General features: G+C 40.9%; 1 protein-coding gene and 1 long non-coding RNA gene across 7 annotated transcripts in view; one reads left to right on the top strand and one right to left on the bottom strand.

Moving 5' to 3' along the window:
* The window catches only part of ATF7IP (activating transcription factor 7 interacting protein), a 105101-nt gene extending 93652 nt beyond the window's left edge, over window positions 1-11449 (top strand). For 3 of the 6 annotated variants that reach the window (XM_035544319.2, XM_035544321.2, XM_035544320.2), the window contains exons 11-15: window positions 535-613; window positions 3864-4019; window positions 5161-5346; window positions 8413-8525; window positions 10206-11449. In XM_035544319.2, coding sequence (XP_035400212.1) covers window positions 535-613; window positions 3864-4019; window positions 5161-5346; window positions 8413-8525; window positions 10206-10622 — 951 coding nt within the window. In that variant the 3' untranslated portion in view covers window positions 10623-11449. Of the gene's footprint in view, window positions 1-534; window positions 614-3860; window positions 4020-5160; window positions 5347-8412; window positions 8526-10205 lie in introns of all 6 variants that reach the window. The other 3 variants (XM_035544316.2, XM_035544318.2, XM_035544317.2) reach the window with 1 other exon arrangement.
* Window positions 11450-11585: 136 nt separating this feature from the next.
* Window positions 11586-18272, bottom strand: LOC126913151 (uncharacterized). Its single transcript, XR_007707742.1, has 3 exons — window positions 18162-18272; window positions 17308-17525; window positions 11586-15883 (listed from the first exon to the last, which is right to left on the bottom strand). It is a non-coding gene; the product is annotated as an uncharacterized LOC126913151 (long non-coding RNA).
* Between the last annotated feature and the right edge of the window lie 479 nt (window positions 18273-18751).

The following is an 18751-nucleotide window of genomic DNA, read 5'->3' as shown; positions in this document are numbered from 1 at the left end:
TCTGATGGCTTTTGATGATGTATTTTATCAGCGTAGAGGTTTTGTAAGAGGTTTCCTTACTGTGAAGTCAATTTCACCATATGTAGGTAGGCCCAGACTATCTCAAGATGAGTAATACATTGTCCTGGTGACTATTTTGTCAAAAGGTTATGCTGGAAAGCACAGGTTAATTGGATTAAAATATTAAAAGGGTCGTAATTAAAAGATATATAAAGATTATAATACCATTTTGTTAATTTATTTACCTTTAAAATAACAACATACTACTGGTCATCAAGGTTTTTTCTACTCCTTAGAAAGTTAAAAGGTGCTTCAAATTTTGATATTGCAGTCCAGTCATTTGGTCATTGCCTGTTTTTCCAAGTGTGGGGAAATTTGTCTGAAGTCTCCTTCTCCTCCTCCTCATTTCATCACTTTCTTTCTAATAAGTGCTTCAGTTCTGAGACCTCTCTTACACAATGTTCAATTCATATCCCTTTTCAATCTGTGTTCCCTGGATTTGCTTTTGCAAAATGAAGGAGTTTTGTCTTTCAGAGCGGGAAGGTCGCAGGAAGCGATTCAGGAGGTGTCATTGACCTTACACTGGATGATGAGGATGATGGCTCTTCTCAAGGTAAGAGAAATATATTTTGCTAGCAGCAGGGGCATTGAGCTGCAAGTGTTATTTCATCCCCTTGAATGATAGACAGGAATAAACATCTGTTTCAGTTCAGTGTATTTTATTCCTTGTTGTTTCTGTTATGCAAGACTGTTACTGAAGTATTCTGAAAGGCCTTAAATAAAAGGAATCCTACACAGTGTAAAATACCGTCTTTAAGGTTTTTACCTTTCCCTTAATTTAAGCATTGTTGTTGTCTATGCTTAAATCTGTTAAACTCGTGGAACAATCTAAGTAGTTTGAATTATTTATTACATTTTTGAAACTTCCTCTACATGGATTTCATCTTTGTTTACCAATTAATTAAGAACCTTTCCACAGTTGATATTCAGACATTAGATTGTTACAGCTTCTAATCTTTTTTCCCCTGAATAAACAACTTTGTGTGCAAGAGTTTAAATACCAAATGCATGGCTTGGGGTCTGTGTGCCAAGATTAGAGTAAATATAGTTGTGCTTTTATGTCCTTTGGCAGTGTGGATGCATTTCATTGCTGCCCTGCAATGTTGCAAGCCCATTTTCTGGCATGGAAATTAAGCCCCTCTTCTTTTCCATTTTGTGATTTAGATTTGTAGTTTTATTTATGCCTCCAGTAGTAATGATTTCCATTTTATGCTCGTTTCCATAAATCAGATTGTCCTGTCTTCTCCAGTTCCAGAGTTTTAGTGAAGATGATACTGTTTATTCATCATTGGAACGGTTCCTTTATTACTTCTAACCTTAATCCTTAGCTTACTGTGTACCTAGTTTTCATTTTTTTTCCTTGCTGATTTTTTATTTATGTAGCTAAAGAATCTTTTGCTACTTGTTTCTATTTACTTAGTGACATCTAAGTTGGTTATCTTTCATCGTTTCCTGCAGCTGGAATCTCAGCAGGACTCTTGATTTGTCAGGGACAAATGAACTTGCTTCCATGTGAAATCAAAAACAAACCGGGGAAAAAAATATTAGCCCAGACTATCCTTGTTGCTTGGATTACTTTTTTATAGCTGTAGTACGTCTGTATATATATATATAGCTGTAGTAAGTCCGGATTCTTACTAGTTGGATCATGAGCACATCTTCTCTAGGTCATGACTAAGAATATACTCATTCAAATTATGCATTATTTAAATTATGCAATGGCAGTTGAAATGTGCAGAAATCTGTACATATTCAAAGTACGTATTCAAAGTGAGCATGTGTATGCATCTCTGTAGGAATCTCTAGGCATTGCTAGTCAGTTGAGGGAAGTGATTGTCCCGCTCTACTCTGCGCTGGTGCGGCCTCACCTCGAGCACTGTGTGCAGTTCTGGGCACCACAGTATGAAAAGGACATTAAACTGTTGGAGAGTGTCCAGAGGAGGGTGATGAAGATGGTGAAGGGGCCTAGAGGGGAAGACGTATGAGGAGCGGCTGAGGTCACTGGGCCTGTTCAGCCTGGAGAAGAGGAGGCTGAGGGGGGACCTCATCGCAGTCTACAACTTCCTCGTGAGGGGGAGTGGAGAGGCAGATGACCTATTCTCTGTTATCACCAGTGACAGGACCCGTGGGAACGGTGTTACGCTGAGGCAGGGGAAGTTTAGGCTGGACATCAGGAAGAGGTTCTTCACTGAGAGGGTGGTCGCACACTGGAACAGCCTCCCCAGTGAAGTAGTCACTGCACCAAGCCTGTCTGAATTGAAGAGATTGGACTGTGCACTTAGTCACATGGTCTAAACTTTTGGGCAGACCTGTGCGGTGCCAGGAGTTGGACTTGATGATCCTTATGGGTCCCTTCCAACTCGGGATAGTCTATGATTCTATGAATCTCTTCAAAGAATTTGCTGGACACTGGGAAATCTCTCATACCTATGTGAAATATAAGAAGTTTGAACTAATCACAAAGACCTGTTATTTGATGAAAGAGCAGGAAATATCTCAATTCGTGTTTTCAAAATGAGCATCCCTTTGCTGCTGCTTCTATAGCCTTTGTTCATCAAAAGAAAACTGTTTTCATCAAATGGCTTCAGAGAAGTAGCTCAGCTACTCATTTACAGGCAGAAAGACAGTGCAGAAAGACTGCAATTTCTATTATATTATTTTTGAGATCTTGTGTTAGGTTTATCATATAGCAGTTTGTGAAGGGCACTGCTACTTCAAGCTATTAGTACCTGGTGTTAAAGATAGTTGAGTGAGACCATCAAAGTAGTCTCCAATTGCTAATAAATAAATTAATCATGTTGAGCCACACCGCTATTAACCCTGTTCTTAACGCTTTGTAATCTAAATGGCATACTTACTGGATAATTTCTAACATGTTCTTCAGTGTATCGCTGATACATTTTCTCAAGAGTATAGTATTTTTTATTTCTACATTGTGTGTTCTTTAACTGAGTTAGTGGCTGCTGCGTATGCATTTTTATTTAGGGCAAAGCTTATTTGAATGGATGCCCTTAAAACTTACTCTCTTGTCTTGTGTTTTGTGGGTTTTGGTGGTACCTTCTCTGCCTACTGCTACTCTAATCCAGTTTAAAAATCCAGCTTCTCAATTCTCCTTGTGGATAGGTCTGGCTTGGACTCAAATGTATATTTTATGATGTTACAGATAAACTATAAAGCAGGAAAAAATATTGCTGTAGAAAATTACAGATACAGACACTGTATTTCTCACTTCTCCCAGTCATTAATGAGTCATGTTCAGGAGAGTGACAATATAAGAAAATAAAACTTTAAAAAAAATTTTTTGATTAATAAAGCAATTCCCCTTTATCAAGAAAATAGCATGAAAATTCAAAACAGCACCAGACAGGGCTGACTAATAGAGATTGAACAAAGGAAAGAATCAGCAAATAAAAGAATATAAGCATCAAAGGTAGACAAGAATTATCACTTTTTAAAAAACAAGTTGAGTACAGCAGTATTTAGGCCCTTTTTTAGGTTTTAGGCCATTCCTTTTTTTAATGGAAAAATTCAGGTTTCCAAATTCTGTTGAAATACATGAACTTCATGATGATAAAATGAAACCCTATGGAGTATAGGGAGGCAAAAGATTGGGAGGATGAAAATATGGGGAACTGAATGAAATTCCTACAGTTTGGTTTGCAGTATGAAAAGATGAAAGAAATGTCATATGAGGAAATATTTTTTGATAATCTGAATGATGGGAAAAAAAAGAGGTTAAATAGCTCTGTGATGTTCTAATTTTTGTTTGCTATTGTCTGTAACTTTGTTTTGTTTCAAAGCAGAGGCCAAGAAGCAGAATCAGACACCTGCTTCAGGATTGAGTATATCTACCCCGACCTTGTCCCGCCCCGTGCCGTCTTTGCAACCAAACAGTCAGCAGCAAACAGGTGTGCCAACAAGCGGGCCTTCCCAGACCACCATACATGTAGTACCTACAGGTAACTTCATTTTACATCGTTGAATGTGCTGACTGCTTTTTCTTAAGCTAGACTCCTGTGTTCTTGTATTGTAGTAAACTTGTCAGGTGAATATTGAAAATGTTTGAGTCGCTTAAGAATTTTCCATTCTAGTCAATATCCCTTTTTTTCTTTCCTTTTTTTTTTTTTTTTTTCTTCGTGGATGAAGTGGAAGGGAAAGATAGTTAAGTCCAGCTGGTTTGGAAAGAAACAATTCAGGATTGAACGAATTCCACGGAGAGGAGAAAATTCTGCTAAGGATGGTCCAGAGCGAAAAGGAGACCAGTCAATAGGATAGCCATGGAAATTCTTAACAAAACTTGTTTGCATAAGTAAAAAAAATCTGTAGCAATTACATTATTTGAGTAATAGAGGAAAAAGCATTAGCAACATCACTCCTCTCTTTGTCTACCTGCACTTCACAATTAATTCTTTTGGCAGAGTGAATGACGAGGCTGACAATAAAGTTCCACACCTAGTTGGAAGTATATGGAACATGCTTTGTATGCAGTGATTTTTTTTTCCCTAATGTGAAAAAGAAACATAGATCCTTTTTAATTCTTTTTCTGTAGATAATTGTTGAAGATTAGATGGCATTAGAATTGTCTTATGACCAGTTTTACAGACTCTTAGTAGCTTGTGTTCAGTGTTGGTTTTTATCTTCTCTACAGCTATCCTTACATTCAGGACTTCTTTTATATACAGATCAGACTTAGTAATAGTAAAAAATCCTGTTTTTTTTTTTTTAACTTTATTTTTATTTATTTATTAAAGCAAAGTGGGTGGGAGGATGTTTTGTTTGGTTTGATTTTAATTATTGTATTTGGACTTAATATAGTTTTTTTTAGTCATCAATCTGATTATTTTGGATATTATGTTTATCTTTTCTATTCTTATTTGGATAGATGTTGGCATTATTATTTCAGGTGAAAATTACCATTTGCTTAGGTTGTTTTCTCCTTTTTTGCGTTATCAAAAGCAGATAGAAATTTGTGGAGACAGCTTTTATTTCGCATGACTCAGCTGATTTGGTTTCCAAAGGAGGTATGCACTCTGAGATAGAGATACCACTTTCATGTTGTGGAATTCCATTCTAGGTTGTCGTCTGTTTTTCTTTTTCCAGCTCCGACAACAGTGAATGTAACTCATCGACCAGTGACTCAAAGTGCTGCAAGACTTCCTATACCACGGGCCCCTGCTAACCATCAGGTGGTCTATACCACTATTCCTGCACCACCACCTCAGAATCCTGTAAGAGGAGCTGTTATGCCAAGCCCAAATTTAAGGCCAGTCAATCCACAGACTGGAGGTAGGGGATTCTTTATTCCATACACATTCCATTCTAGCACAGCACAGCTTGATACATTCTGCCTGATGGATATGGATTTATTTATTTTTTTTTTTACTATGCTAGTCCAAATTACAGAGGTTCTTCCTATTATTTTTTTCAAGTAATGGACTTGAGAAAATCTCAAACCATTAAGAAATCATTCCCCCTGTAGATATGTAGATGAGGAAAAAATGGCATGAAGTTATCTCAGGCACTGTCTCTGCCAGCTGTGCATCTCTGGATGACATGCCCAATGCTTCACAAGGTAGCAGAAAGTAATGTAATGAGCACAGCCCTTCTGTAGAAGGATAGTTAGAGACCATTTTGTTATTATGCAGTAAGATTAAAATCTATTCATATGTACTAAATTATATTTGATTTCCTGTCTAAAAGTTCAGTTTATATGAGGCATCCTAATGTGATTCTGATACATGATTGAGTTTGACTAGAGATGTCAGCAAGGTTCTCTTGAATTTGCAAATGTAACCAGTGTCTTCCCATAGCAGTAACAAAAAATTCTGGAATGAATAGAATATGTTCACAATAAAAAGCCTTTAAGTTAAATTATAGTTTATATTTTGCTAGTAAGCAGTGGATTTTAATTGCCTTTTTTAGCTCCCCACAACTTCTACTATGTTTAATTCAACATGGTTAAACATGTTTCCCTGTTCTGTTGCACTATGAGGCTACATTTATGTGACCTCCAGGTAATGAATTTTTTAGACACCATCTGTATAAGCCAGACTTGGAACACTGTGTGTTTGAACAATGTAAGACTGTGCCTGCATAAAATAATTGATTCATTGTTCTGTAACACTTGTTTTTGGAAAAGAGAATATCCATGTATGTTTGTAGCGATTTAAATCTAAGCATCCCTTATGACTAGGTTCAACTGCATTGCCTTAGGCTGTGAAAAATCAGCCGTGCTAGTGAGGCAGAACTCGATCAGACAGTTCTTGAGCTATGTCTGTGAAGTGCTGGGATGAGGAAATGAGTGTTCCTCTCAGACTACTTGTTCATATTCCTTGAACTTCTGATACCATGGTGCCATGCAGACTGGAGTTCAGGTTCTTCTGACTGGCAGTTTCTTCTGAGGTGTATGTCTACATCTTGTGTTCCTGCTGGTGAAAGGCCTTAAAAGGCAAGGGTAACCTCTACCCACACTTTGTTTTCATCATTGTTGCCCTTAACTACAAGTCAAACGTGTGTAATCTACCTGTTGTTTTGGAAGGAGTTTTGAGTATGTAATGGTTCATTTATTTAATTATTTTTAACAACATTTTCTCCTGCTGAGGCTAACCATCTGGTGTTCTTGTCCTGAGGTACAGGTGATAGTTAGCCTCAGCAGGTTGGAGACCAGATTATTTGGAATACAGATTTCTTCCAAGGCTTTACAATTGCATATCAGATGCAGATGTTTCACTCTGTGATAGCAAATATATATATATATATATATATTTTTTTTTAATTGTGTACCTTGATCCCTTTTAGCTGTCATGAGTTTTCGCTTTTTAGCCCATCCTGCATTTTACCATCTTTGTTATACAGAAATGCTGCTGCTGCTGAGTTGGTTTATATTATCATTGAAATTCTTTAGTGTCAGTAGCAGGTGTTTAAGTAGTAAGATCTCTATGCTGTGTATACAGAAGATTAATTTTGAGAATTCATCCAACGTGTTTTGCATACTTGTAGTTTGTTCTTCTACCTCATCCAAGTAGTATGTCTACCTGATATTCACAAAGATGCACTCAGACAGAAATAATATTAAATTTGTACATTATATGTTCCTAAGGTATTTCTCTCCATCTCTCTTCAGATTATTTTAATTTCATATAATTTATGTAATTTAATGTAATGTAATTTAGTATCACAGCTGTGCTAAAGCAGCACATATTCATACACAAGGATTTTCATACATAAGGAATAGCCAGTTTTGATGCTTGTTCATCCTATAGGAGTTTGCATAGTTTAATTAGCTTCTTAGACAGATGTGCTAATAGGAAAAAGATGTGAAGCAGCTAACTAGAGTTCAGCACTTTAATTTAACTACTTTTTACTGCATTCTAAAAGCACTAAGATTTAGCACTCTGTTTCAGCTGTCTCAGAGTCATGATTTACTTAGACTTCTGATACTCATCACCCATGGTCATAACTTAATGACTATTCATAGACAGAAATTATCAAAGAATAGCCATGGTTTCCTGAAATGTGTCTCTCTGTGAGCTACTCATTCTTTGTATTCAGAAGTATTAGAATGCTTGGATCTCATACAAATGTGGGTCTAGGGAGTAGTGGAGGTTGCCCCAGATTTTGTATTTCTAGACAGAAGAACATTCTGGGCAACTGATAAGAATGAGAAAAAAAATGAGCTCACAGAATATGCATGTCCCACCATTAAATGGACAAAATAATACTTAAGAGAGAAAGACGTAGTATAAAATGAATGACTACTTGGTCATTTGCAAAAGTTCTGGATATTATGTACAAAGCTATAAAATTACCTAGTTTATTCCTGCCATCCAGGTCAGTTTGCTATGGGATTTCATGTAAAGTAATTCCTGTGAGCACATATCCATATTGGTGTTCATTCTGAGGGAGAACAAGCTTCTTGGACAATGACTTAATCTTTTCTGGTTCTGTGCCACACACAGCACAGTCTTCTAGCATGTGAATACTGATAACATCCTGCTGCAACAGTATTTGTCTTTTCCTATCTGAATCCCAAAGTGATCAGATTTTCATTTTCATACTCAAGCTCCTTCCCAACCTCCCCTCCTCACCCATTTCTTTCATGCTACAAAGGATAAAAACATTATTCTGTCTCCTCTGCAGACATGAGTACTTACTCTGTTTTACAGCTTCAGGGAAGGGGAGGTGGCTTTGTTTTAGTACAGTAATTAGTAGGTCTGGTGGCAGTTTGAGGAGGGTGTGTCAATTTGAAATTTGGTGTCATCCAGCTGAACCAAGGAGTTTGGCTTCCAGTGTTCTGTTTGGCTGATTTTAAGTATTGAATACCCAGGAATGTATTCATTGTGCTTCTTGTAGGCATGACGGTACGAATGCCTCAAACAACCGCGTATGTTGTGAACAACGGACTAAGTCTTGGATCTGGAGCACCTCAGCTTACAGTGCATCATCGACCACCACAAGTGCATGCGGTAGGTACAGTAATTTTGAAATGAGTTAAAACAATTTACAGGCTTGTCTCTGCATTAGCATGTCTCAGATTGCTTCTTAGTGTGAACTGCAGAAAAGTGAAATGTCTTTTAGACACTTTCCAAATAGTTTACGTGTATAACACCACTATGTCACCTACAGAAAGTTCTGCCAAGAACAGCGAAAGATGTGTGATCTTGTTAGCTTACACCACAGTTCTCCAGATCACCAGTACTGCATATTGAAAAATGATGCATGAATTGTCTGCAGGTGACTTGTGTAGTCAAGGGTACAAAAGAGCTGCCACAACAAGTTTTATCATGGTTTGAAAATGTAATTCATGTGTTTGACTGTTTGTCATGAATTGGATGACAGCGCTTCTTTACTGTGTGGGTGATGGAGCACTGACACAGGTTGCCCAGAGAGGTTGTGGAGTCTCCTCCTTGAAGATCTCCAAAAGCCACCGGGACGTGGTCCTGGGCTGTAGGTGGCCCTGCTTGAGCAGGGTGTTAGAGCAGATGGCCTCCAGAGGTCCCTTCCAACCTCAACCATTTGGTCGTTCTGTGATTCTGTGACCAGTTTTTCTGTACAGATGATTGTAAAGTTTAGGTAGAAGAACACGATGCAGACAACATCCTTAAGGTTGCCAACTCCCAAATTTTGGAGTTGTTGTTTTTTGTTTTTTAATTAGTGTTTGGGTTGATTCCTTCTGCCTCACCTCAAACCTTTTTTGCTAAGTATTGCAGAATTTACTCTGGAATTTCATATGGTTTGGGTATTGAGACTGAACTAAATACATTGTCTGCATACTCAGTTGCTTGGTAGTGACATCATTTGCAATCTCCTGAAATGGTAAATATATTACCAACAAGATGGCTAACCACTCTTTGGATCTAGACATCATTCAACTTCATGCATTCCTCAGAGATAAATAACAAGAAAAAATCAAGCCAATATCACACACACAAAACTGAGAGGACAAAAATTATCTCAGATTCACAGATAAAGAAGTTCCTGGCATGAGAGTAACAAAATGTCATACTTGTCGTAACCACATTCCTAAGTTCAAGTTAACTAACATAAATGGTAGTCCTAGGAAAGTTTCTATAATCTAAAAAATTTCAATGGAAAGCTACGTTTGTGCCTTTATTTCAAAAATTTCTGGAAACCGAGGCTGAAATTTTGTGATCAATTTAAGGTGATAATATCCATGTTGTACCATTACCTGTTCTTCCTCTTCTGGCTGAAGACCTACCTGTTGAAAAGATGATGTTAAACTGCCAGCTCAATCCACTGTCTGGGGTGTTTTGGGTAATGTGGGAACAGCAGCTCAGGTATAAAATAGTTCCAACAGGTTGTGAACCTGACTGCTTAGTCTTGGTAAATGGCTCAGTGTTCACAGTCCCATCACCTCATGGGTGGGAAGCAAAGAGGGAAGTAGCTGTGGTGATGATCTTCTATACAGGCAGTGATTTATATGTGAATAATGACTTCTGACATCCTTGGTCCCACGCCTTTTGGCCGTTTGCTGTTGCTCTTGTGCCTGTGTGCTCCCTGCACAGTCATGATGGTTGGGTAATTGCAGGCTGATTTATTTCTGTTTGCTTTGGGGATGATGAATTATAACCTCCTTCCACTGCTGTAGACTCTTATCTTTCCCTTATTGCTCTTATATTGCTTAGGAGCCACCACGCCCTATACATCCTGCCCCACTCCCGGAGGCACCACAGCCACCGCGCCTGCCCCCTGAAGCTGCCAACACTTCTCTGCCTCAAAAGCCACAGCTGAAGCTGGCACGGGTACAGAGCCAGAATGGTATTGTGCTGTCATGGAGTGTCTTGGAAGTGGACCGGAGTTGTGCCAGTGTGGACAGTTACCATCTCTATGCTTACCACGAGGACCCGAGTGCCACTATGCCTTCCCAGTGGAAGAAGATAGGGGAAGTGAAGGCCCTTCCCCTACCTATGGCATGCACTCTCACTCAGTTTGTGTCTGGCAGCAAATACTACTTTGCTGTCCGGGCTAAGGACATCTATGGACGTTTCGGACCCTTCTGTGACCCCCAGTCCACAGATGTGATCTCTTCCCAGAGCAGTTAAACTAGAGATCTTTGGAGCCTTTAAACCTGTCCTACTACCAAGAGTTTACCGCCGGTTTTGGGAAGGTTGATCCCATGCATGAAATTCATTTTTAAATCCACTCTCTGCAGGATTATTTTAGACGGCTGTGTGATACACTACATGCATTGAGAACCAAAAGAAAAATAAAGTCTCACCTGCAGCAAGAGAACCTGTTTTTCTGGATAGCTCAAGTCATGGGTCATTTGAAAATTTTATTTTCCCTCCCATGACAGCTGTTCCACCTACCTTTTATTCAAGGGCACCTTGGATGCCTGGGATTCTGCTTCAGAGTGGGAACAAAATAATAAATTGCAGTTTGTCTGAAGCAAAGCATACACATCTGTAGTATCTATCAAGGCACTAACATGAGGGCAAGAACAGATTTGCATCTTGCACCCCACCGCTCTGTGAGCAGGCTGTGATGTGAAAGGTGATTCAAGGTCTCACTTTCATACTGGAAGATTGAGTGGTCCGTTCTCATTTTACAAACTGTAATCAGCTGTCTGAGGGGAGGAAAGGGAACTTTAGTCTGGCCAGGGACCCAATATGTGTGTGAATTTGGAGGTGTTGGAAAGTAAAATTGTCCCACTACCTCCTGCCTCTCCTAAATAAGAGCTCTCCTCTACTATCACCGTCTACCCTCACGCTGGGAGCATTCCTAGGTCAGATCTGAAACTGGATTGTAGAGACTGCATTCCTATCTCTCTAGCTCAGATAATTTCTCTGCCCCTCTCCTCATACACACAGCCCTATTTTTTAGATTTATTTTGTGCCTTAAAGAGTAATTTCAGAAATAAACGTAGCCAGGTACCTTGTGGTGTTCTTTTATTTGCTCGGAGTTACTTCTCCTTTCACCCCTCTAGCCTTTCATTACTGCTTTGTGACCCACAGTGATTGTTTTTTTCTTTCTGTGAAGACTAGGAAGTATGACATCTGCTGACGCTGGATTCGTTTTTATCTGCGGTATCACTCAACCCTTTCCTCACTGTAATTATTGAGTAGTTGTTTGTGTCCTGTGAAGAACATTAGAATATACAGACAGTATTTTCCACCAGTCTTTCCCTGTTCTTTTGGGAAAGCTATATGTTGCAGTTCAGCCAAAGAAACCTCTGTGGTGTTGCACCATGAAAGCTTCTACTTGTTAGCACTCAGTTTGGATGTTCAGTTAGTACAAAAAGATACGAAGTTGGCTTCCCAGTCCTCTTCTCTGTTCCAGTCTGCCTCTGCAAAAAGCTAAAACACCCAAAGTAGTTCAGAAACTGGCCCAAAACTTGTGAGCAACTGCAAATGTTACTAGAAGCTTTCACGATGCTTCTGAGTTGAGAAAACAAAGTGGTACATCTGCCCCACTATCCTGTCAGCATCTTAAACTTGCTTTTTGCATAACCAAATTCTAACACACCTGGACGAGAAAGGATATGTAAGGTTTATATTTTGGCACTTATAAGAACAAGGACAGCAGTCTTGTTCCTTTCCAACAGAACTAAGCAGTGAATTTAGAAAGGAAAGGTGGTTTTCTTTTGTTTTTTAATCTACTTCACCATCTGGCAAAACTGTAGAGAACACACACAACTCCAATGCTGGCTGTCGTAAAACCAAGAAACTTTTAAATATAAAGCAAGGTTGAAAAAGGGCAGGAATAATTAAATCCCCAAATACGGCTGGTGAAATAAACTATGAGATAATGGGTTCTTCAGTTGTATTCCCTTCAAGAACCTTATTGGTGAAAGACAGTCCGTTGTAGACTTTTGTCTATACTGTTTTACTGCACTCCTTCACATAGCTGGGATTGTCACTTCTGTCAGGTGAGTAACTAATATTCTCTGTATGGAAACTTGCATTTAAAGTATGGCAGTTTTATTGATCTGGGAGAGCAAAAATTCTGTCTAAACCCAAGTATCATGAGAGAAGGTTCACACTCAATCTCATGTATGAAAAATGTGTTACCCTTCCTTTGAATAACAGTTGTCCCTGTATTACTGGTGCCAATAATGAACAATGCCTTGAATTTTTCTATGTTTAATTAAATGTTCTGTCTGCCTATTTCAAGGAATAATTACTTAATAATGCATTTAGTCTACTTATGGAAAGTTGAGTCCTTATAAAGCCAGTTCTGTAGTAGAGGCTTAGCGCAATTTCTTCCAGTTGATGGCTGTTAAGTCCTCCTTGGGCAATTACTTTAATGTCTTTGAGGTGGTACCAAAGGGCCGTTGGCCATATCAGTACAATGAGGTTTTATAGTTTGAAAGTTAAAATAAATATTAGAATACAACCTGGAACTTATGCTGCTTATTTAATTTTGATTCCAGCCCAATCTGTAAATCAACTTTTTTATAGTTTGTGCTTGCTCTTAGGTCATGGTTGTTACTAGCTTTGTCTTGCTCGAGTTAGATGGGGGGTGAAAGTCCTGTGTTAGAATTTCTCTCTTTCCTCCAATGGAGGTATTATTAGGGATGATCTGGTACTGTTTTTGCAGGTTATGTGGACTGCATCTTTAGAGAGAGGACTCATCTTTATTTACTAAAGAAAGATGTAGTTCTCAACTGAACAGAGTAAAAGCAGGCTTCTTGCTTAATAGATCTGTTTCTGCTATGTATGGCAAAGTGCAGCTGATTTTTGTGACTAGAGCAAACCAGCTAGTTACTATTTGCTGACTGAAGCCATCAGTGTTGTAGGGTGAAAGCAGACTCTTCTTTCATCGCAGCAGAGATGTTAAGATCCAATTTCAGGATCTTACGCAAGTGGTGGTGGCAAAGTACGTGACGGAGCCTAGCTTGACTTCCAGATGTCTAGCTCAGTTTGGAGACATTGCAGGTAGCTGGTTAACACACACACGCCAAGAGAGGACTATGCTACTGCTGTAAAATTATTTTCATGGTGGACCAGATCTCCGCAGTGAATATTTACCCCTTATGTTAACAAACAGGAGTATTGCTTAGTTCCTTAACTCAAATGGCACTTTTCCCAGTGTTGTGGGGTGGCTATTTTTAATTTATCCTTTAATCTCCCAGGAAAAATAAGAATACTGGGGAAATGAATTTCTGCCAATAACACATTCAAAAAGAATTGGCTTCATTTCATAGACTTTATTTGAAAGTATTACCAAAACATCCAGGAACATTCAGTCCAGATCTATTAACACAGTGCTTTTAGAGTGGGCTCATCATAAAAATGTTAGTTGCTGAAGTTTTCCAGTAATTCATTTTTAAATATGCTAAAAATCTCTATGTGACTTTCAGGTGGTAGAATAGAATAGTTCAGTTGGAAGGGACCTACAGCGATCATCAAGTCCCACTGCCAGGCCACTTTCAGGAGTAACCAAAAGGGGCATTATCAAAATGCCTTCCCTGCACGTTTTTCCATCTTATTTTCAGTACCTTGGTATAAATTTGTTCCTGGCTTATGATTTGCGTTGTTGCCACTGGGTATGTGACATTTTAGCAGCACTACCTTGGATCTAGTTCTCCATGTTTTGGAAAACACTGCACTGATTCTACACTAGTGTTTTCCATCCCTCCTTTCTGTTTTGTTTTAGGTTTGGTTTGGTTTCTTTGTGTAATACACGGGCATGTGGATGTCCAGGCTGAAAGTAATTCGAGTTAGTTCAGTCTCCAGTTGGAAGGGAAGCCCTACTGTGGCATACTGGTGGCAAAATGCCCTTATCTTCCTCTGAGTTTCTCTTAGCTACAGCTTCACTGACCTCCTTTATTTCAGTAAAAGTCTAAAAAGCTTTATTGGATTCAAATAACTAAACCCTTAGGAAGGGTGCAGACTGTAGGTATAGCATCTGTTACTGCAGCTGCATGGCAACTTGAGAAAATGGGAGGGTGCAGGGGCCAGTTCCTCTCAGGCTGTGTAATTCTGGGCTCCAACCCAGCTTCCCTGGGAGTAGCAGCTGGCCCAGGTCTTTTCTCCTGTATTACTTGTGCTGCACTTTGCCATGTTAGATCACTGAGCACAAGCACTGAGACACTCACCCACCCCTATGTTTTTAGCACAAGGCTGGAAATGCCCACGGTGTCTTCCCTGTAAAAATAAGGGGTCTTATACTGACTGCTTCATTTGAAAGCAATGGCAAAACCCCTCGTGCCTTCAGTGGGAGCATGACTGGGCCCAATAGTAGGATCTGAACACTGTTTTGTACTGTAACAAAAATATCCCTTCACCCTTTCCTTTACACTGTTTGTCTTAAGTGTCCAATATATCAGAATCTGTATTATACGTAGGACCAGGTCAAATCTGTTCTTGCTCCCCAAACAGCCATTCCCCAGTTCTAGACTATTGTATACACTGTACAGTCAATCTGTGATTCTGCCTTCTTATAAACTCTTCAGTATTTTCATTTAGTAAAAAAATCCAGATTTTTTTCAAATAGAAGCTTAGGATATTAAATATATATATATTTTTTAGTTTGGGTAGGGGTTGGCATTGTGTGCAAACACTGGAGGGAGGAGTTCAAATGACATTCACAGAGCCAGCCCTGCCCCTGCCTGTATTCCCTTCTGAGGGGAGAGTGAAAAAAATGACACCTAAAAAAAAGCAAATGAATGAATTTTTCCTTTTCATACCTTCTACACACCCATTAAAATGCCTCTTTATTTTGCATTGTCATTGTGCAGGCTGAGCTTTTTTTTTTTTAATGTATTATATATATATATATATATATTTGAAGTGCTGTCTTAATTTAATGGGGTATAGCTGTAAATAAGGTAACTGGGTAGTAGCTGTTTGGGGAGGCCTGTTCAGCTGTAGTAAGTTATTGACTAGTGAGTCAAACATGCAAAAGTCTTTGCAAGCAACTCAATCTGATTTCTTGTTTTGTTTTGCAGCTGGACTTGTAAATACAAAAAATGTAGGACTGCTTTTAATGTCCAATTTAAACTGGGCAGTTGCAAGCACTCCCCCATTTTGTATGTACTGTAGATTTGTGTGTGTGCGTGTGTATGCGTGTGCGTGTGTGGTACCTGTAGTGGGGTTTTGTCTGACAAGCCTGAAATTTATACTTTGAAATAAACTACTGGGTTTTTAACGTTTTGAGTCATCTGTGCTTAGTTCCAGACCTCTCAGGAGACAAACGTGCCACGTGTGTGCTCATCCTCTTCAGCTATGCTGCCACCTGGAGGAGGGGGCAGTGCAGGCACATCAGCGGTGCAGGCTTGTTGCCACCTTGATCAAGGAACATGGAGCAGCTCCAGCTCCTTCCCAGAAAGTCAGGTGCGTGATGCTGCTCTCCCAGCCATCTCAAAGGAGCAAAAATTAAAGCAATGCTGTGAGGTCCAGGAAGTCACCTTCTAGACCCTTGCAAAACGGAGAGGCTGAGGGTCCTGAGCAATCCAGTAACCTGCCCCCAGTAGTTGCCCCAGGGCTGCTGGTGGTGCTCCCCTCTCCGTCCAAAGGGCTGGCTTTAACCTCTGACAAAAGGGGAGCAAGAGGTGGGGAGAGGGCATGGGTAGAAGCCAGGGTAGCATCGAACTCTGGGTCGCATGCCTTAGAACCAACGCCCTGCTTTACCCACAGGCACTATGGTAAAAGCTGCCTTTTGGGCCCAACACAACAATGCTGCTGAATGGCAGAGAACTCAGACTGAGTACCTGGGAGACACAGACATGCCTGCCCTGAGTTAGTGCTGAGCCCACACTTCAAGGGTCACATGATCAATGGGTGATGGTAATAAGTAGTTTCACAGCACTTATTAAAACTTGGTTCAAGTCACTGACCAAAAGAATATGGACTCATGTAAGTGATGGCTGAATACAATCACACTTGAGAGTGCAGAGAGTTTCTCAAATGGCCTATTTAGAGTCTACTTCTTGCACATAGTTTTGACCATTGCGTTTATCATAAAAATGTAGCATAACCACTCTGCTCCAGCACTGCTGTAATTGCAGCTTGTGCGGGCAGAAAGGGAGAGAAGTGTGAACATCAAGGGCCCTTGTTTTGCTGCAGAGCAGCCTTGCCATGCACTCAGTGGTACATCTGGAAAGGGGTGCTACACCCGCAGAGCAGGACATATATACCGCAAAGGGCACAGACCACAGGTGATGCTGTTATGTAACAGCATGGAAACTGTAAAATAGCAAGGGGCTAAGAAATCATCAGAGCCAGCAGCACAGCACCAGGTCACTGACACAGAAACACTCCGTTACTACCCGGGGAGCTCTGTGCAATGCTGCCTGGACACCCACACACGGGCTAACTGGTGGCAATCTCCAGCTACTAGCAGAGCACACTGCTGACAGATCTTGTCCCCTCATGGGAGCTGAGGCCATGCAGGGCGGGCTGGGGCTGGGTGGGCTGGGGTGAGGCTATTGCTGGATTTCAGGAAAGGGGAGTGGTGAAGGAAGCAAGAGCTCACATTTGATACAACACTCCTGGGGACGTGTCTGGGAGGCGACAAGGCATCTGGAGGCGGTCTCTATTGCCTCAACAGCAAGTTTCTTTCTTTACATTCATGCAAGGGATACATTCCTCACTACCACCTTTCCATGCCCTCCCCAAATCAGACAAAAAAGAAGTCTGCCTGCCTCCCCACCAGCCAAGCCTGAAAAACCTTAAGTTTAAAAGGCAAAAACCACAGGACATTAAAGAAAAAAAAAAAAAAAAGCATGTGGGGGATGTGAAAAACAGGACTGTTTTTGCAACAAACCTTTTGCTTAGCACATACCTTTTGATTTTTCCCCTTGGAAAATAAGCTCTGTAGAGGGAGATGAGATGATGAGTGAGAGCTCTTCACTGTTCAGCTGCCTGAGAATTAAGCTGTCAGCACTGTCGCACCCTGCCCTATAGGTCAGCGCAGCCATACTCACAGCCTTCTCTGCTCCCTGACGGTGTTGTGCTGGCAGCAGAAGCTGGACCCCAGCTGCTGTGGTTGCAGCTGGCCTGCTGCCAAAGGAAGCACATGGGGCAGTACAGTAAGAAGAATGCAGTGACCTGTTCATATTTGGTGTTTATCCCAAAAGCATTAAGCCTGCTGCCCTGAAAGGCCAGAACCTGCAATAAGCATCACAGTGAGGGCTCACAAAGCTGACAAACCAGGCAGAGGGCAAGTTACTCTTGAACAAGGGCCACCAGTAACCATATCCACAAGCTCCAAGCAACAACAAGGTAAGTAATGCATGGAAGGCAGAGCATCCCCTCCCTTACAGCTGGGGGGGGGGGGGGGGGGGGGGGAGTCCTCCTCACAACTACCTCTGGGTGCAGGCACTGACACAGCACTACCATCTGTTAATCTGTTATGGCATCAAGGGAATGCCACATTCACTCCTCCAGCAGGGGAACAGCTGAAAGTGTACACCAATGTACACCATGTACACCAATGTATATACTTATGGTGTAGCTGCACGTGCCCAGCAAAATTAATAAGCCATGGTAGCTGCTTAACCCAACAACAGACTGCACTGCAGTGCAAAAAGTAGCTCTGTACATTGGCAGTGACAGTCACTTTTCACAGTGCTCTCCTGCCCCTCTACCCCACCCACCGCTGCACACAGCAGGGATGTTCTCTGCAGCCTCACTTACCTCCTCCTGCTCCAGCAAACAAATCACTTCACTCCCTGCTCCAATGCTGAGGCTCAGAAAAGCTTCGGAGCTTCGAATTTGAGCCTCAGACGAAAACTTTTGGTCAACCCTTGCAATTTGGCAGAAGTCAGCCCTACTGTGACAGCCAAATATTTAGGGTAGTGTGTCACCACACTGGAGTAACCCACTCCCTTCTCCATCACATGAGAAACTCCAAAGGCTTGCCAAAACCTCACACTGCTCATCCTCTGCCTTCATAATACAGGGCAGTACTGTGCACTGACTAGATTGGACTGTCAAGGCCATGAGGAAAGAGCTGTTTATTCTGTTTTGCTTTCTTAATTACACAAACATCCAGCACAAAACAGCCCAGGTGACTCCTCAGTGTCAACATACAGCTAACAGTAATACATGCAGCCCCAGCCCTCCCAGTCACCTTCCACTGAGAGCGGGCAAAAATGTCACTGAACAACTGGACAGACACACATGTATGTGTACAACACCTCCGCCACACACACACACCCTTACCTACCTTTTCCTGCTGCTACACTGCAGCCCGGGGGGGTCCAGGAGCATCAGGCTGCTTTCAG

This window comes from Cygnus atratus, chromosome 1, assembly GCF_013377495.2.
Source record: "Cygnus atratus isolate AKBS03 ecotype Queensland, Australia chromosome 1, CAtr_DNAZoo_HiC_assembly, whole genome shotgun sequence".
Classification (NCBI taxonomy): domain Eukaryota; kingdom Metazoa; phylum Chordata; class Aves; order Anseriformes; family Anatidae; genus Cygnus; species Cygnus atratus.
Note: the sequence above shows the minus strand (reverse complement) of the source record. Positions and strands in the feature narration are given on the sequence as shown.